The 20,520-nt window shown below is 50.4% G+C and overlaps 1 protein-coding gene across 1 annotated transcript; it reads left to right on the forward strand.

Annotated features, from left to right (window-relative positions):
- Window positions 1-4,188: 4,188 nt before the first annotated feature.
- LOC125541311 lies at window positions 4,189-5,662 on the forward strand. The gene is made up of 4 exons (XM_048704757.1): window positions 4,189-4,325; window positions 4,706-4,755; window positions 4,871-5,155; window positions 5,249-5,662. Exons 1-4 carry the CDS (start codon window positions 4,319-4,321, stop codon window positions 5,276-5,278), a joined length of 372 nt encoding a protein of 123 aa, XP_048560714.1. The 5' UTR covers window positions 4,189-4,318; the 3' UTR covers window positions 5,279-5,662.
- Window positions 5,663-20,520: the final 14,858 nt, after the last annotated feature.

Genomic DNA, 20,520 nt, shown 5'->3' on the forward strand with positions numbered 1-20,520 from the left:
AAAAGTAGTGCAGGAATGAATGTTTGATCCTGTGGGTCATACTGTAATCTATTATCTATACCAGCGTGTGAGAAAACAGTTAGAAGCTGTCAATTTTGATCATGCTATAACAGTAGCAGTTACAAAACCATTCGGTGTGGGATCATGCTCATGTCAGATTATGAACTATGATTAGGGGGTTAGTAATCAGATTGTAATTCTGACCATGAGGAAGAATATCATGATTGGTGTATATATGTAGCAGCAAACTAGATAATGTCAGGGAAGGGTCTATATGCAACATGAATCAGGTTCATGACATAATACTTGCAGGTGGCCACAAATGGAAACCTGTCATATGCATTTTTTTTAGAAAAGAGGATTACCCCGGCCTCTCCATCAGAATGATTCATGAAGACCTTTTATTAATCAAAGTAACCGAAAAGTCTATAATCCAGAACAAGCTTGCTTGGAGCTAAAAAGGTATAAAACCAAATAAAATATGCCATAGCTGGCAAAAACAGGACTAGATGACTAAACACATATCCTGTTACTGGACCGTCATCCAAACCGGTTGTAGATATCCCGAGCTACCATCTCCCATCGGATAGACTCGGTAACCAAAGACTCCCTGACTTCCACAGGAGTGAGTAACGACCATGTACGGATCCAAGCAGTGGCCCTGTAGATAACCTACAAAATGCATGCTCGGTAAAGTTTGTACAGAGTTGCATAGTTTGCTACGCAAGCTCATTCCAGTAGGAAATTGTTTTTAGAACACCACCTGCTAGATTATATGCTTGATTGTTGATTGAACAAATACACAAGCACATCTCTGAAAATTTAGAGGATTCGCTAAAGGATTATTTCTGCTAGCGTACCAAATTTAATGATGTTTGTGTGAGTGAATGTTTTGTTTGCATGTTTGTTTAACTGAAAGGGCGCATAATAGTGCAAGAGACAACAATGTTATCTCAGGGTCAGAGAGTAGACATATGTATGCCTAGTAAGTAAATGTGCATCAGTAGCGCACGCTTTAAGTTAAAAGGAAAAGGAACTAGAGACCAATATAGCTCAGGTTATGCATCAGAACATCCTCAAACATGTAGTAAGCTTTGCTGAATTGTTGTAAAACTATGCAGCGGCGGATCTCTGTGCTTATTCGTTGACGGACAGTTTCAATGGTGGTGGTGGTGGTGGTTGGTGGGCTTGCCAGTGTGGGTTGATGTGCAGCTAATTAAGGCTGTGTGGGAACTTTGATGAAGACCCAGTCCCGGCTTTGTGCCGTGACCAGTGATGGCGGCGGCTGTGACCGTTGTTGACCTTTCTGGAGGCATCACTCAATTGTTGTCGCACCCCTCCCGCGTGGATCTGGCCATCGCGGTAGCTCCACGGGAAACCCTTGATCTTGTGTGATCGGAATGCCATATTCCCTCTTAGGGGCTTCATCTTTGGAGATGGGCATCGACGAGCGGGACCAGTGGATGGCGGCGACATTGGCGCCGAGGCTTCTCTAGCAATGATGATGGGGGAGTGATGTTAGTCGGCTCTTCTCTAACTTGTCCAGTGGATTGCCTCAAATTGTTTGTTGCCGTGAAGTCGAAGCTCAAGTGGTGGGGTCTCGGTGGAATACGATGACATGCAACAAGTGGTCCATTCGGTGATCTCCTGCGGCGCCAATCGTGCCTAGTTTGTCCTTTATAATTTTCCATCAAAGTCAGAGTTGCGCTGTCTGGTCTCAAGTGAATGTGTTCTTGCATGGGTCTTCATATAACTCTACATAGGCTCCAAAGTATGGGTTGGATATGGTGAAGTTGGAATCGTTTGCTCAGGGTTTAGGATGGTGATGACATCTTCTAAGAGAGGAGTGATGACGATGACGCATGCGTGCTGTCGCGACGAGGCCATGTTTGGAGACGAGTGTGTGGGGTATCATGCGTGCGCTGCCCAATGGTTTATGATGATTTCGCCTGATTTTTCACTAATTAACTCGGCAATTCTCTTATGCATAAATAATAGGTGAGATGAAATTTTCGCCTTTTTAAAAAACTACAATCTGGATTTATGAGACTTACTAGTAAAACGCTTGTGCGTTGCAATGTGCTACAGTGCATATAAATGAATCAACAAATGATTAAGATTGTCTTCAAAATCGAAGCTCATTTCTTCCTCATACACCTGGGCGTGTTCGGACATCAAATGGGCGCCCAACAGGCTTCAAAAATTCAATCGTCTAGACAGTCCGGACCACTTATGGCTCAGCTGTGCTGGCAACTTTTGGAACATTTGTTGTTCACTTGCAAGCTTTAACTAAAATTTCCACAGCTAGTGTAGTAACTTATGATTTAGCTGTGCAGGCAACTTTTGGAACAACTTCTAGTTTATTAATCCTGCTTACTTTCACCAGAGATTCGATAATATTTTGAAACTGCATTGTCCTCCACTTACTTCTTTAGCGAGAAAACTCTTTCTCGAGAAAGTGTTCATTCTTTATGACAAACACTATGTCTTTGAACTTTTGATAGAAGGAATATCCAATTATGTTTCGGGATCATCTACAAATTAGCATTTGTGTGGATTATGTACTCCATAACTCATATGGTGTTGTCTTGCCATACTATAAGATGGTGCTCTGTTCGGTGTATTTGTTGTTGTTTCAAGTGTATATCCCCAAAAATAATAATAGCATATCAGCACTGTTCAAGATATCTTCCGATATTCCGATAAATCGGCCGATTTATCGCTTACCGTTGTCTGACCGATATGATAAATGGGCCGATAAATCAACCAATATGGCGATAAATCGGCCGATATGCCGATAAACTGGCCGATTTATCCCTTATCATGGGTCGACCGATAAGTTACCGATAAGCGATATCCCCAACATTGCATGTCAGTAATAAATAATTTCATAATTATCTGAGTATTTTGCTCAACTCATGACTTAGATCTTCATGAATGAAGATCTTTGTCACACTCTTTTGAACCTTTCGAATATTTCAGATTTATATCAAGTAAATCATATTTACTCAAATTATTATTGAAGTATAATAATTCACCGCGCTCTGGTTTGTTCATTGGACCCATACATCACTATGTATTTTTTTCAATTGATTCAAAATCAAAATATTTTAATGCCTCGTCTATATGAAGATTATTGTTCTGATATAACCAACAGGTGCTACATTTAAGTGGTATTTATCAGTCTTTTCAAAACGTTTATGCGAAAAACATCCCAGTGAATCTGTGAAAATAAGGATTTCGGAGACAACCCAAGGGTGTATATGCGAAAGACAGTTGGCAGGAGTCCAACTGCCATCGGAATCTTCATGGCTTGCTCCCGGCCGCCGCTCTCCGAGAAGCCGCCCCACCCGTCCGGGCCACCGCCCGTCTGTCCCCGGACGCTGCCCTGCTCATCCGGGAAGCCGCTCCACCCGCTCGGGCCGCCAGCCGTCTGTCCCCGGACGCCGACCTGCTCATCCGAGAAGCCGCCCCACCCGTCCGGGCCGCCGTCGCCCCGCTGCTCCTGGCCACCGCCTTGCCCATCCTCGCCGCCGCCCCACGCGTCCCTGCATGTGCTCGTCTCCCTCGACCTCCACCGCGTGAGCTTGCCATGGCCCCGACGGTGTCAACGCGCGCACACCAGCGGCATGGCGGGAAGCAACAGCAGTACCAGCCGCTGTGGCGCATGGAGAGGCTAAGCCTGGGTCCGTGCTCCGCAGCGACCCGCGTTGTCCGTGTTCAGAGCATCTCTAGCTGACCATGGACACAGGTGTGAGGAAAAAGTAGGCGCGAGGTAAAAATATAAGCGAATATTCGGTTTTACTGTTTAAGTTTGAGGGTCTATTCGGCCGCAGCTCAAATCGATCCTTAAAATGTGTTTTTCGCGAACTGAAAAACGTATTTTAAGTTCCGTGGTTTAAAAGATTCTCTCAGCCGATATTTTGCACCCCGAGACCGATGTCTTTGCCTTCCACCGGCGGTTTCGCGCCAAGGGCAGCGATACTCTTGTCCGTTCCTATCGTCTGTTCAAACTATTTCAAACTAAAAAGGTGGCAGTTGAGCTCTGAAATGAAGAAACGGAAACCTGAAAAAGCTGCGTCTGCTGCTCCTACAGACTGAAAATGCTGCCACTCGTCCATGCATACGCCTTGACCAATGTGGAGACCAAGCCACGACCGCGTGCCTCCTCCTCCTCCACGACTGCGTATGCTGCATATAAAGTAGGCGCCAACCCCACGGCAATTTCGCTCCAGAAAAGCTCCATCGCTGTTTCATCCAGAGCCCGCCAATATCTCCAAAACTCTCCCTGGTCTGGGAAAAGAGTGGTGCTAGAGAGATGGATGGTATGCTTGCATTTATGATCCATCTCTCTTGATTAATCGTCCTTGGTTTTTCCTGCTGGTAGCGTGTTCTGCTTATTATTCTGCTGGAAATTTGTGCTTAAGATCTCCGGATGAATGTTCTTGCTTGGTTTCTTTTTCTCCGTCTTCCTCACCGTAGAGCAATCTTGTTTCCTTTTGGGGATCTTCCGCGTTCGGGTCAGTTCAAAACTGGCCGCATTCCCTCTGATTTTCCATGGCAAAGGCTCAATTGGGGGTTTCTTGGGCTTTTTCTTCGAGCAGTGGCAGCTCGCGAAGTTTCGCCTTTGTGATCTTGCTCTGCTATTTCCTTGTCATGCCACAAAGATTTGATCATCTTCTTGTTTCTTATCTGAACTTTGAAGGCCGCAATCTGCTGGGTGCTGCAGGAGCTGATCGAGCGAGGCGGAACCAGGTCAAAAAAATACTCCCACACGCATGCTCTTAATCGCTCTCGAGTTCCTCTGCCAACGTGTTCTTGCGTTCGCTCCATCTCTCCATCTGACTCTGCACGCCATGCTTTTCTGCAGGCCAAGATCGTCCAGATTGCGATGCCCGCGCTGGCCATGCTGCTGCTGCTGCTCACGGCGGCGGCGGCGGTCTCCATGGCGCCCGACGGCACTGCCCGGCTGCACGCCTTGTTCTGCAGCAACCACTTCGTGATGATGTGCGTGCTCTCCCAGATCAACCTGGCCTGTCTTTTCGCGAGGAAGGCCGCTCGGGCGCGGACGCTGGCGGCCCGGCGCTGGTACGCGGTGGGCGCCGCCGCGTGCTTCGTGGAGCTCGCGCTCAAGCCCTACAGGATCCGTCTGCTGGTGAGTCTTTGCGCTGTGCCCGTCTGTTCTCTTCTTTCTCAAGTTTGGGCTTGATTTGGGCGCTAATGAACTTGCTCTCGTCGTTTCCGTCAGTGCCACGCGGCTGTGGAGGATGGTGCCTAGGTGCGCCGCGCATGTGTGGATTCGCCTGCCGAAGGATCGAAGACGGATGATTTTGGAGTCTGGAGATGCGCCGTTTTGTTTAGTTCCTACTCTGCTACTCTAAGCTAGAAATTTGGAAGGGCCTGTCGTAAAGGGTTTCAGTCTCAATTTGCCACTATGTCTGTACTTGGGTACAAGTTTAACTTACCATTTTGTTGTTGTCTTGTTCAGTTGGGGTTTAGACTGCCTGTCTGTTTGTAGCATGCAACAGCTTTGGGGTTTAGACTGTCTGTATGAACCTGGACGGGATTTGAATTTGTTTAGCAGAAGCCTTGAAGGTTGGAACCACTTTATATCAGTTCATTTCAACTGTAGCATGTACGCACATGATTTTCTTGTGTGCAATCACTACGTTTTTTCTGTGCACCACTGCACCCCAAGCCAGGAGCGATGCCAATCTTCTGAATCTTTAAGGAGGAGTGGTAGTTCCCTGTGCACACAATTTGAAAATAAACTGCAGTTGATCTTGATTCCGTAGTCCGAACGACATGGTAATTCTGCCTCCATGACGAAACCGCAAGAAACTCGAATGCAAGAAAGGTAGCCGCATTTGGAGGGAGGGAGGGAAACGAAAAGAGAAAAAGGAGACAGTTCATCAGAAAGCTCAAAACTGGAAAAGCTGCGTCGATCCTGCCCTCCTGCCACAGTGACAGAGCATCTCCACGACTTGACCACCATGAACATTCACGGGTCGCAACCACATCCAACCTCCGCTTGCTGGCATCAGCCAGGGATTCGGCAGCACGACCAGCAAAAAACCCGTGTCTTGTGAGGAGGAGAAGCCTGAGCGAGACGAACGCCGGTAAGAGCAACTCCAATTAGGCAACTCATTTTGTCTGCCCGCCTCAGTTTGGGTTAGCATGGACAAAAATGGCCCATTTTCGGTCTAAAATTGCGCCTGAAATGCGTCGGCGCGGACGTAAAGCGGACGCGCCGCGCGTCTCCTCGCTGTTCGCCGCGTCCCCACCTGGCGGCCACCCAACCGCCACGGTCAACATAATTTATGACGACTGTCCATCTTGGGCCCACGCGTCAGCGACAGCGGTCGTTCTTTTTTAAGCCACACGTGCAGCGGGGCCGTCCTCATCCACTTACCACTCGCCCCACGTCCTCATCTGGCCACCCCTGCCCCCACGCCGGCGACAACCCTAGCCACCGCCAGCATGGGTTTCTTCTCGAGCGCGAGACCGACGAGGAGGCACGCCAGGCCCAGGCAGCGGCGGCAAAGCCCGACATCGCCGCCGTCTGGAAAACGGTGTTCCTCTGGGCCGGCCCTGCGCCGACGTTGATCGACCTCACCGGTCCCGACGCAGATGCCGCCTCCGACAAGGACGCCTAGGGCAGCGCCTCGTCTTGTTTTTAGTGTTTTTATTAATGTAATGTGGACTTTCACCGGTATTCGTGGCCGGCTTTTATGTTTAATTAAATGCACATATATTTTCAAACTGCTCGTAATATTTTTTTTAGCGCGCCGATGAAATGGGTCGGGTCAGCGTTGGGCGCTCGCGCCGACCCAAACACAGCGCTGGACGTTTGTGTCCGCCGGGCCGACCCAAATGGACAAAAAGCGGACAAAAGCGTCGTCCGTTTGGGTCGGCCGGTTGGAGTTGCTCTAATCTTCTCGTCTTTGTTTCTTTCTTTCGCACGGCAGACTAGTGTTGTAGCACTATTTCGTTTCTTTCTTGGAGATCTTTTGGCTTTAGCCTTTGGGTAAGATTTCAAAACGGGTTAGCTTCAGTTTCATATTTTGAGGGAAAACACTAGGTAGTTAGGTTATGCAAAACATTCACACTGCTTTATTCACTGTAGCCGGCTGTACAAATAGAGTTACAAGAGAGAGGGAGAGAGCAGGGAGATCGTGAGTAGTTACAAGCGATAAGCTAGCATGCAGGGAGAGATGCGCACATAGTGCACGCGGATGTTGAGATTCGGGCGAAGCGGTCTGCATACATCAGCCACTCGGCGAGTGGAGAGCGGGCGTCTTCCAACACCCCCTGCAGACGAAACGTGAGATTCACCGACGCTAAGCCTGGACCGGAAGTCGAGGAAGATGCCCGTTGGTAAGCCCTTGGTGAAGATGTCCGTGAACTGCAAGCTCGTGGGAACGTGGAGGACGCGGATCTCGCCGAGGGCGACGCGCTCACGCACGAAGTGAAGATCTATCTCGATGTGTTTTGTGCGTTGATGCTACACCGGGTTACTCAACATGTACATTGCGCTGATGTTGTCGTAGTAGACCACCGTGGCGTGCGACGGTAGCTGATGAAGTTCGCCCGGAAGTCGGCGAAGCCATATCGACTCGGCGACGGCATTGGCCACCGCCCTATACTCCGCCTTGGCGCTTGATCGCGAAACGGTGCTCTGCCGCTTGGACGACCATATGAGAAGGTTGGAGCCGAGGAAAACGCAGTAGCCTGAGGTGGCGTCACGATATGAGAAGGTTGGTGCGCGTGTCCGGGCAGCCGGCCCAGTCGGCGTCGGAGTAAGCAACAAGCTCAGTGCCGGCGCCGTGATGAATCTGAAGACCGAGGTGAGTCGTGCCGCGCAGGTACCGGAGAATGCGTTTCACGAGCTGGAAGTGGCAGTCGCAGGGCGCATGCATAAACATGCAACACCGTTGGACGGCGTAGGAGAGGTCGGGACGCGTCAACGTGATGTACTGGAGTGCCCCGGCCAAGCTGCGGTAGAGCGACGAATCATGGAAGAGCGGCCCGGTGTCGGTGGAGAGCTTGGCCAATGTGTCGACCGGTGTCGAGATGGGCTTGCAGTTAAGCATGCCGGCTCGGTCGAGGATCTCCAAGGAGTCATGTTCCTGGGAGAGGAACAACCCGCGCGCGGTGGTGGTGACGTTGATGCCGAGTAAGTGGTGGAGCGCGCCGAGGTCGGTCATGGAGAACTCGCGGTGAAGAGCCTGGATGACGGAGTCGAGCACCGTAGCGGAGCTCGCGGTGAGAATGATGTCGTCGACGTACAGGAGCAGGTAGGTGAGGTGAGCGCCACGCCGAAGGATGAAGAGCGATGAGTCCGAGCGCGACGCGATGAAGCCAAGCGTCCTCAGGTAGATGGTGAACCTGGTGAACCACGTGCGAGGCGCCTGCTTGAGACCGTACAGGCAACGGTTCAATCGGCACACATGGGATGGCGAGATGGTATCGACGAAGCCGGACGGTTGGTGACTGTAGACCGTCTCTGCAAGGTGACTGTGGAGGAAGGCATTCTTGACGTCGAGCTAGTGGATGGGCCACGACTTGCCGACAGCGATGCTCAAGACAGTCCGGATGGTGTCCGGCTTGACCACGGGACTGAAAGTCTCAGCATAGTCGACGTCAGCCTGCTGTGTGAAACCACGGAACACCCACCGCACCTTGTACCGAGCAAGTGTCCCATCCGGGTGGAACTTGTGTCGGAATATCCACTTGCCGATGACGATGTTTGCACCTGCAGGACGAGACAGTAAACACCAAGTATCATTCTTCATCGGTGCGTTATATTCCTCTAGCATCACAGCGTACCAGTTTGGATCTCGTGGGGCAACCCGGTAGGATGAGGGAATCGGACTGATGTGAGGAGTAGTGGTGTGGAGAGCCTTGGGCTGGGAGAAGCTGGACTTCCCACGGGTCTGCATGCGATGCAGGTTAAGGCCTCTTTTGGTTCATAGGATAGGATTATCATAGGAATAGGAATCTTGTAGGAAATGAGATGACATGTATCTCAAATCCTATGAGTAGGAATAGGAAACAAGATGTCATTTGGTTGACACCAAAGGAATTTTTCCATTGAGTCTAGCCTCTTTTTTATTTTCCTATAAAATATGGAGGATAGGAACCAATCCTATGTAGGAATAGGAATCCGTTCCTATGAACCAAAGGGCTCTAAAGGAAAAATCCTATAAGAATCCTATCCTCTAGAATTCCTATGAAATTCCTCTAAACCAAAGGAGGCTCGGGGACGGCTCGTGGGGGAAGAGCGGGGATAGGTGGCGCGCATGGGAGCTGTCGGTATCGGGCGTGGCTGGGCGGGTCGTGGTGCGTGCAGAGTCAGGCGCGCGGGGTGATGTGACCCGTGGGGAGCCAGCGGCGCGGGGCGAGGCGATTGGTGGAGGAGCAGCAGCACGAGGCGAGGGGACCAGTGGGTCAGGGATGGTCGGCTCGGTGGCGGTATGGGGCGTGCGGGGACTGGGTGGATCGGGTGGGCCATTGGCAGGCGCGGATCCCGGAGAGGACTGCTGAGGAGGCCGGTACGACGTTGTGGGCGTGCGGAGTTCGGGGTAGATTACGCTGGGATTTTCTGCGAGCGAGGGAATTGGTGAGGGAGTTGGGTGATCGGCAGAAAAATAGGGGAAAGTGCTCTTGTCGAACGTGACGTGCCTAGAGATAATGACTTTACGGGTGGTCAGGTCCAGGCAGCGGTAGCCCTTGTGTTCCAGCGGATAGCCGAGGAAGACACAACGAGAAGATCGTGGGGCGAGCTTGTGCCGGCTGGTTGCAACTGCGTTGGGAAAACAGAGGCAGCCGAAGGCTCGCATGTGGTCGTATGTGGGGTGCTGCCCAAGGAGAAGGAAGTGAGGCGTCATGTAGTTGATGGCTTAAGAGGGGCGCTGGTTGAGGATGTAGGTAGCAGTGTGAAGAGCCTCGACCCAAAAGGCGGGTGGGAGTCGTGCGTGAATAAGTAATACATGGAGAATGCCATTGGTGGTGCGAATGAGACGTTCGGCCTTGCCGTTTTGTGGTGAGGTGTGTGGGCATGAGAGGCGGAAGGAAGTGTCGTGTCGGGAGAAGAGATCACACAGGGAGGTAGTAAGGAATTCGCCCCCGTTGTCGCATTGCATGCACTGGATGGTGACATGAAATTGCGTGAGTACGTACGTGAAGAAACGGGCACTTGTGTCGGCGGTGTTGGATTTGTTTCGGAGTGGGAAGGTCCAAGAGTAGTGCGAGTAGTCGTCAAGTATCACTAGGTAGTACTGAAAACTAGAGAAACTATAGACAGGCGAGGTCCATAGATCACAATGAATTAATTGGAAAGGTGCACTGGTTTTAGTAATTGAATGGGAAAAGGGCAATTGAGGCAGCTTGCCTAGTTTACAAGATGAACAAACAGAGGTACTAGGCACATCTTTATTACAACTTGGAAGGAACTCACGAGCTAAAAACTGTTTTATTACTAGCATGCCCTAGGCGAAGATGCCATATGTTATCGATGACGGCGGAGAGCACTGCTTGGAAGCCGGAGCTGGTGAAGAAAGGGTAGAGATCCCCGTGGCTATTGGACCTCATGATTACCCTCCCCGTGGCTAGATCCTTCATGGAAAAACCGAAGGGGTCAAACGTGATGGAGCAAAAATTATCTTATGTAAAACGACTTACAGAGATTAAGTTCTTAATAATAGTGGGAGATACGAGTACGTCATTGAGAGAAAAGTTGGAGAGGGAGGTAGAAACGATGGCTTTAATGGGTAAACGAGATCCATCGCCAACCAAGATGCCAGAGTTATGACGTACTGAAGGAGAACCATACGAGGTGAGGAGGTCCGTCTTACCAATGACGTGTGACGTAGCGCTCGTGTCGAGGAACCAGTCCGGCGCGCCGCCATCTTGCTGCTGCTGGACGGAGAGCCCCTGAAGAGTAGCGTGCAGCTAATTGTACTGCTCCCAGGTCGGCCCGCTCGAGGAAGGGGCGGCCACCGGGTATGCCTGATGAGGTGCAGGAGGTCGCGGCCTAGGACGCCCACAGGGTTGGGGGCGGCCCACGGTGTACGAGGCGCAGGCAGGCTGGGGATGAGGGCGCCATAGGGCGCGAAGTAGCCCGTGGAGATCGGCGCGGCTAGGCCAGGGAGAGGAGCGACACGTCCGGAGGGACCGCCGCCAGACGACTGGCCACCGCGGCCACGGCCACGGCCGCGTGGCCCTCTATCGCTAGTTGGGGAAGCAGCAAGGCCCTTGCCCTTGTCGATGGAGCCGCAGTCAGGGCCGCGGACAGAGGAGGAGCCGCCGCTCGGCGGCTGCCCGATGGTGAGCGCCGCAGCCGGGATCTCGGGACGGCCGTCCAGCCTTGCCCTCTCACTCGCCGAGATCTCCTCCATGAGAAGACGGGAACGTGCCTGCACAAAGGAGGGGAATGACGACTGCATGGGAAGGAGCATGGCCATGATCTGGAACTTGCATTTCAGGCCGCGGATGAGCTGCAGCGTCAGGGCCTGATCGGAGATGTGCTCGCCGATGCCCTCGAGGACGTCGGCCAGGGTCTTCAACCGCCAACTGTATTTGGCGATGGAGAGATCACCCTGGACGAAGTTCCGAAACTCCGCGCCGAGGACGACGGCGTGCCCCGGCTGGTTGTCCATGAAGAGGAGGTGGAGCTACGTCCAGATGTCGTAGGTGGAGCTGTCGGGGGTCGCCACCACGTCCATGAGTTCTTCGGCGACCATGCTGTACATCCACAACACCATGGTAAGATCATCATTACGCCAGATGGCGCTATGATCCAGCGGCGCGGTGGCGACATCAAGGTGGTGCTGCACTTCATGTTTGCAAGAGATGATATAGAAAAGCTGTCGCCACCGGGAGTAGTTACCGGACTCGAGCTGAAGCTTGCCGGTGAAGTAGTGCCCGATGGAGGGCGGTAGGCCGGCGACGGAAGAGGGGCCGACGTTGGAGGCACCAAGACCACGGTGCGGGACGACAACGCCATCGGAGCCGCCCAGTGTGAGGCGGGGAACGACAGTGATGCCCGCGGTTCAGAGGATGCCCGCTGATACGTCCATTTTGCATCATGCTTTTATATCGATATTTATTGCATTATGGGCTGTTATTACACATTATGTCACAATACTTATGCCTATTCTCTCTTATTTTACAAGGTTTCCATAAAGAGGGAGAATGTCGGCAGCTGGGATTCTGGGCTGGAAAAGGAGCAAATATTAGAGACCTATTCTGCACAGCTCCAAAAGTCCTGAAACTTCACGGAAGACGTTTTCCAAATATATAAAAAATACTCAGCGGAAAAAGTTCACCAGGGGGGCCACACCCTGCCCACGAGGGTGGGGGCGCGCCCTACCCCCCTGGGCACGCCCCCCTACCTCGTGGCCCCCTGGTGGCCCTCCGATGACCATCTTCTGCTATATGAGGTCTTTCGATGAGGAAAAAATAATAAGCCATCTTCTCGGACGAAACTCCGCCGCCATGAGGTGGAACCTTGGCGGAACCAATCTAGGGCTCTGGCGGAGCTGTTCTGCCAGGGAAGCTTCCCTCTGGGGGGGGGGGGAAACCATCGCCATCGTCATCACCAACGCTCCTCTCATCGGGAGAGGGAAATCTCCATCAACATCTTCACCAGCACCATCTCCTCTCAAAACCCTAGTTCATCTCTTGTATCCAATTCCTATCTCCAAGTCCGGGATTGGTACCTGTGGGTTGCTAGTAGTGTTAATTACTCCTTGTAGTTGATGCTAGTTGGTTTATTTGGTAGAAGATCATATGTTCAGATCCTATATGCATATTAATACCCCTCTGATTATGAACATGAATATGCTTTGTTAGTAGTTACATTTGTTCCTGAGGACATGGGAGAAGTCTTGCTATTAGTAGTCATGTGAATTTGGTCTTCGTTCGATATTTTGATGAGATGTATGTTGTCATCCCTATAGTGGTGTTATGTGAACGTCGACTACATAACACTTCGCCATTATTTGGGCCTAGAGGAAGGCATTATGGAGTAATAATTAGATGATGGGTTGCTAGAGTGACAGAAGCTTAAACCCTAGTTTATGCGTTGCTTCGTAAGGGGCTGATTTGGATCCATATGTTCCATGCTATGGTTAGGTTTACCTTAATACTTTTGTTGTAGTTGCGGATGCTTGCAATAGAGGTTAATCATAAGTGGGATGCTTGTCCAAGTAAGGACAATACCCAAGCACCGGTCCACCCACATATCAGATTATCAAAGTACCGAACGCGAATCTTATGAACGTGATTCGTAAGGGGCTGATTTGCGAACGCGAATCTTATGCGTTGCTTCGTAAGGGGCTGATTTGTATCCATATGTTTCATGCTATGGTTAGGTTTACCTTAATACTTTTGTTGTAGTTGTGGATGCTTGCAATAGAGGTTAATAATAAGTGGTATGCTTGTCCAAGTAAGGACAATACCCAAGCACCGGTCCACCCACATATCAGATTATCAAAGTACCGAACGTGAATCTTATGAACGTGATGAAAACTAGCTTGACGATATTCCCATGTGTCCTTGGGAGCGCTTTTCTCTATATAAGAGTTTGTCCAGGCTTGTCCTTTGCTACAAAAAGGATTGGGCCACCTTGCTGCACTTTATTTAATTTTGTTACTTGTTGCTCGTTACAAATTATCTTATCACAAAAATATTTGTTACCACTTATTTCAGTACTTGCAGAGAATACCTTGCTGGAAACCACTTATCATTTCCTTCTGCTCCTCGTTGGGTTCGACACTCTTACTTATCGAAAGGACTATGATAGATCCCCTATACTTGTGGGTCATCACCCGCGGGTGGTGGGACGCGAGGAGCCGGGGTAGACGAGGACGAGGCCGCCGGGCCGTTGGGGACGAGTGTCTTGCCGCGGTCGGCGAGGGGCGCGCAGCGGGGCGCGGGGACCGTGGTGGCAGCAGGCTGGGCCATGGCGGTGGCGAGAGGGACCGCGGCGAAGGGCGCGGACGCCGGTGAGTCGAAGTCTGACGAGCGGGTGCGGCGGAGGAGGCGGTTCATGGAGGAAGTGGAGAGAGAAAAGAGGACCGGAGATGCTCGCGTCTGATACCAAGTTAGGTTATGCAAAACACTCACACGGCTCTATTCACTGTAGCCGGCTGTACAAATAGAGTTACAAGAGAGAGAGAGAGAGAGAGTAGGGAGATCATGAGTGGTTACAAGCGATAAGCTAGCTATCCATAGCATGCAGGGAGAGATGCGCACGTAGTGCACGTGGACGTTGAGGTCCGGGCGAAGCGGTCTGCATGCATCAGCCACTTGGCGAGTGGAGAGCGGGCGTCTTCCAACATAGGTGATATGATCTTTTTCTGCGTGTTTGCGTTGCAATCCCAGGTAGCCACTGGATCACTGCCGCCTCGCTGGGCAATCAAAGTAGTGCAGGAATAAATGTTTGGTCAAGTGGGTCATACTATAATCTATTCCAGTGTGTGAGACAACAATTAGGAGCTATCTGTTTTATCATACTACAACATCATTGTAGCAGTTACAAAACCATTCAGTGTGGGATCATGCTCATATCAGGTTACAAAAGATGATTAGGGGGTAGTAATCAGGTTGTAATTCTTATTTTTGAAAAGAAAAAGATGGCACGGGCCAACTTTGTATTTCAAAATAGGCATAAGCCTGGGGCTGGTTACAGAGGCTTGCTAGATGCACCAAGGTGCATGGCCGCAAGCAGCCTGAAGAGAGAAAAGGAAGAGAGAACAAAGAGAGGAAGAAGAAGAGAAAATAAGCTTCAAGCATTGTGGCCCATGTCCACAAGTCCGCCTTATCTCCTTGTTTCGAAGCTCTGTTGGCCCACAGACGGATCATGCTAGCAGCATAGGATCTGATTCGAGGCTCACTCCAGCACTTGTTATTCAAAGTGCGATCATTCCTGGCATGCTACAAAGCAACAACGGACTCCGCAAAGGCGATATTCCATTTTCTTTTGAAATGAAGCTGATCAACTGCCTGAGTGATGAAGAACTAAATATCCGGAGAGGCGCAAGCGAGATTAGCCACCATCAACCTATCCCAAATTGTGTTAACATACCAACATCGTAGCACAATTTGATGGACTGTTTCCAAGGCCAGGCAGAGGTCACAGCAAGCGGAAGGAGCCACCGCAGCCCAACCTTTTTTGGTCATGAAATCTCTAGTGTTGAGGCGGCCCCAGAAGAGTAGCCAGAGGAAGATTCTGTATTTTAGTGGGATGATCGGGTCCCAAACCCACTACTCAAAACCCCAAAGCACCCCTCGGAATTTAAGCAGGTGGTAGAAATGGCTCGTATTCAGCTTGTTCCCGGAGAAGAGGGGCACACGAGAATCCAGCCTAGAGCTGACAGGAGTCATTGGCGCAATTAACTGAGTGAGTTGATGTAGTTGCTGAGCCGCCGAGTGCGACAAGTTGGGATGCAAAGACAGGTTCCAGCTCCCAGCTGCATATTGTGCTTGAACCAAACAGAAGGGGTGTCGAGCGAACGAGAACAGGACTGGAAACAAGTGCTTTAACCTGCCCTCATTGAGCCACTGATCGTGCCAGAAAGAAACAAGAGCCCCATTACCAACACAACATCACGAGGAGGAGATGACCGGAGGGAGGCAAGCCTTGAGTCCTTTCCAAATAGCAGTGTGACACCCACAATGCGGCTATATCTCCAACGTGTCGGGGCACGACTTAGAGGCATAGCCGCATGGTAGGTTTGTCGCAAGAGGGGTAATCTTCACACAATCCCATGTACTGAATAGAAAGGGATAAAGAGTTGGCTTACAATCGCCACTTCACACAAATAACAAGTTAAACATACATCATCCAGAAGACAATCAAGGTCCGACTATGGAACCAAAATAAAAGAAGACAACCCCAAATGCTAGATCCCCGATCGTCCCAACTGGGCTCCACTACTGATCAACAGGAAACGAAACAAAACAACGAACAAGATCTTCATCGAGCTCCCACTTGAGCTGGGTTGCATCACCTGTACTGGTATCATCGGCACCTGCAACTATTTGGAAGTATCTGTGAGTCACGAGGACTCAGCAATATCACACCCGCGAGATCAAGACTATTTAAGCTTAAAGGTAGGAAAGGGGTAATGGGGTGAAGCTACAGCAAGCACTAAGCATATATGGTGGCTAACTTACGCAAATAAGAGCGAGAAGAGAAGCAACGCAACGCTCGTGAACTAGAAGTGATCAAGAAGTGATCCTGAAACTACTTACGTTCAAGCATAACACAAGAACCGTGTTCACTTCCCGGACTCCGCCGAGAAGAGACCATCATGGCTACACATGCGGTTGATTCATTTTAATTAAGTTAAGTGTCAAGTTCTCTACAACCAGATATTAACAAATTCCCATCTGCCCATAACCGCGGGCACGGCTTTCGGAAGTTCAAACCCTGCAGGGGTGTCCCAACTTAGCCCATCACAAGCTCTCACAGTCAACGAAGGATATTCCTTATCCCAGGAAGACCCGATCAGACTCGGAATCCCGGTTACAAGACATTTCGACAATGGTAAAACAAGACCAGCAAAGCCGCCCGAATGTGCCGACAAATCCTGATAGGAGCTGCACATATCTCGTTCTCAGGGCACACCGGATTGTCCAAACTTCCGGTAGGCCAACCCAGAGTTGCCCCTGCTGGCCACCGACGGCTGACAGGTTGGATCAACACTAAGAGGAGCACTGGCCCGGGGGTTTAAAAATAAAGATGACCCTTGAGTCTGCAGAACCCAAGGGAAAAAGGCTTAGGTGGCAAATGTTAAAACCAAGGTTGGGACTTGCTGGAGGAGTTTTATTCAAAGCGAACTGTCAAGGGGTTCCCATAACACCCAACCGCGTAAGGAACGCAAAATCAAGGAACATAACACCGGTATGACGGAAACTAGGGCAGCAAGAGTGGAACAAAACACCAGGCATAGGGCCGAGCCTTCCACCCTTTACCAAGTATATAGATGCATTAATTAAAAATAAGAGATATTGTGATATCCCAACAATATCCATGTTCCAACATGGAACAAACTTCATCTTCATCTGCAACTAGCAACGCTATAAGAGGGGCTGAGCAAAAGTGGTAACATAGCCAAACAACGGTTTGCTAGGAAGGTGGGTTAGAGGGTTGACATGGCAATATGGGAGGCATGATGTAACAAGTGGTACATAGCGCGACATAGCGATAGAACGAACAACTAGCAAGCAAAGATAGAAGTGATTTCGAGGGTATGGTCATCTTGCCTGAAGTCCCGCAAGGAAGAAGAACGAGTCCATGAAGAAGACAAACGGACGTAGTCGAACGGATCCTCACAACTCCAGAATGAAACCGAAGCTAAACGAGAGAAGCAACCTGGAAAGAAGTAAGCAACATAATAAACAACCATCACATAGACATGGCATGATGCGCAAACAAGTATGATGCATGTTTGGTTTAATGAAACATGGCATGGCAAAGTGCAACAAACAATACTACAAATTAAGTGGAGCTCAATATGCAATGAGTTGCATATTGACGAAACACCACATCAATTATTTAGTTCGCTCTCGTTTATGAACCCAACAATATTAAATGTTGTTAAGCATGGAAAGAGGTGAAGCATAATTGAACTAACTATTTAGGCAAGTTTAAATGAGGCCGGAAAAAACAACAACAATTCCGGAAAATCCACATATGCATTTAGCAATTTAATGCAACCACCAATTTTAAACATCTTAATGTTGTTAACATGATGCGGATGACATGTGCAAGTTTTATGAAAAATGTTGATAAGAGCATGATATGAAGCATTTGTCACCGTGGTGGAAAGAAAGGATGCCACGGCGACGAAACGGGAATGGTGCCACGGCGGTGAAAATGGACATGGCGCCACGGCAACATCCCGGTTCCGATAACTCGGTCCAAGGAACAAGTGGGGTGATGGAAACGTGCAAGAGCAACGGGGAGTGATCCCAGATACTGGCTGTCCCACATGACGGTGGCAAGGAAACGAGTGACGATGTGCGACAAACAATTTGGGCACAGTGCAAACACAGGCATCTCATACAACACATCACAAGCATTCGTTCTCGGCGGTTATACCTTCGAAGTGTGCTTTTTGAAGCGGATCGGTTCGTAGAGGAAGTAGTCATTCACGGGTCGTCGAGGGAAGTAGTGGTTCATGTCTGTAGATGTTCAGGGTCACGACACGGAACTTGTCGTCCACGGGGTCTTCAGCGATGGTTGTGGTACATGTTCTGTAGATGTTCGGGCGGCGGTAGTGGTACACGTTTTGAAGGGGAAGTAGAGGTTCACGTTTCGTAGTCGTTCGGGGTCACCGATAGTTGTACATAGTCGTTGTTGGACTTGACGGATCCGAAGTCGATGGTAGTCGTACACATTTGAAGAGGGACTTGGTGTTTCAGTATGTAGTTGTTCGATCATCCATGTGGTCTTGCCGGTGGGGTACTTGCCGCTTGCGGTCCAAATCTGAGGTCATAGCCGCGTAGCCGAATTTGACGAAAAAATGGGTCTCGCTGAGGACTTGGCGCATTCATCAGGACTTGGTGGCACTTGACTCGGGCAGGGGCAGCGCTGGAGATGACGAGCTGCTGTGGGCAAGGGAAGTCAACGCGGGGCTGCAGCAATACGACGAGGAGGTGGGAAGGCAAGCTGGCCGAACTGCGGCTTGGAGGGGCGTCGTCCATGGCTCACGGAGGGTGTGTGTGGCACCGTGCTTGCTCTGACCGTCGAGGCTGCCGGTGGTGAACGACGGAGGGGTGCGGAGGAGGCAAGGAGGCGCAGCGACGGCCTGGAATTGGGCAGGAGGCCGAGAAGTGGCAGAAGATGGTCCGGCGAGGTAGCAAGCCGGTGGCGGGGAAGGCAGCAAGGCGACGACGTGATGGAGGCGCAGAAGAGGGAGGCGAGGTCAAGGACAGGGCTGGATGCTTGCGAGGATCCCGAGGACGGATGGCGATGGCGACGCCGTTGCCGGTGCAAAGGCGGAGGAGTCGAGGAGGAGGCCTCGGGCGTGGAACACGGGTAGCTGCTCGCTGGTCTTGGCGCGGGCGCCATGGCCATGGCCGGAGCAAGACATGCAGGGCGGTGCGGTCGTCGCTGATGCGAGGGGAGAAGGGCGACGGGCGTGCGGAGGGGAGGAGGCACGACGGAGAGGAGAGCTTGGGGCGCCGGCGGCGGCCTTAGGAAGGAGAAGGGGGCTTGGCGCGGGGAGAGGGATGGGGGGATCGGGCGAAGGAGCGATGCATGTGTGCGTGTGGCGCTGCTGGCGGTGGTGTGGGAGTACGAGAGGGAGAGGGTGAGGATCAAGCGGGAAGAGGGTGAGGATCAAGCGGGGAGAGGGTTCGGCTGGGCCTAGAGTTAGGATTAGGAGGGGGGTCAGCTGGGCCTTAGAAGGCTAGATAGACATAGGTGGGCCGCGGGGATGGGAAAAGGGCCAGGAGCTATCTCTCTCTCCTCTTAAGTCTTATCTTTAACCGAAAAACAATTAAAGAGAAGAAAAAGAAGAGGGGGTTAGAGAAAGAATTTGCGCATGCGGACAATTTTCCCGGACTCACAAAAATGTGCTTGTTTCGAGAAAATAGAAATGGCCATGATTGCAATATGCAAATTCAAACTCATTTGAATTTAATTCAAATGGGTTTGAACTAGGACGAGGTTTTAGGAGTGTCCAAAAAAATGTTGAAATTTTTGGAGGGACCTTGGCAAATTGGAAGATAAAAGTGGGCAAGGTTTTGAAGTCGACCTTGAAGTAGAAAAGACATGGGGAAAATTTGCAAGTGTGTTTGAATGTTTATTATAGCTCCCTAAAATATTGGGAGGATATGTTATATAGAGAAATCACCATGTGAGTTCCCTTAATTTAAATAGATCAATGATCTATGCATTTTATTTAGTGGAGCTGGAAAAAATTAATGGCATGATGACATGATGACATGATGCAATGCACCTGATGCAAAGATGAATGCAACAAACAAAAACAAATCACACAACGAAATCTCGGAACCCATGGAAGGCAACTGAAGCTCCGGTCTTGGGGCGTCACAAGCAGTCTCACGCATGCTGGCATTAAGAGGGATGGAGTCTCTGCAATACTGCATGGCGAACCAACGATAGCATGGAATGTCCAATGACTGAAGAATCTTTGCCACAAACTTGCAAATCATGGCCTGATTATGCGCCTGAAGATTTCTGACACCCAGCCCACCATTAGCCCGAGGCAAAATAACTTTATTCTAGGCCACTTGGAAGTGGCCCCCCTTCACCTTGTTCTTACTCTGTCAAAAGAAAGCTCGAAGCAGACCATCCAACTTGTCCAGAGACTCTTTAGGCCACTGAAAGCATGACATGAAGTAGGTAGGGATGCCAGCTAAAACTGAGTTAATCAGCGTGAGCCTGCCCCCCCAGGAGAGAAATGAGGCCAACCAACCAGATAATCTGCGATCAACCTTGTGCATGACAGGTAATAGCATGCCATGTTTGACCTTATGAAT

This window comes from Triticum urartu, chromosome 2, assembly GCF_003073215.2.
Source record: "Triticum urartu cultivar G1812 chromosome 2, Tu2.1, whole genome shotgun sequence".
In the NCBI taxonomy this organism is placed as follows: domain Eukaryota; kingdom Viridiplantae; phylum Streptophyta; class Magnoliopsida; order Poales; family Poaceae; genus Triticum; species Triticum urartu.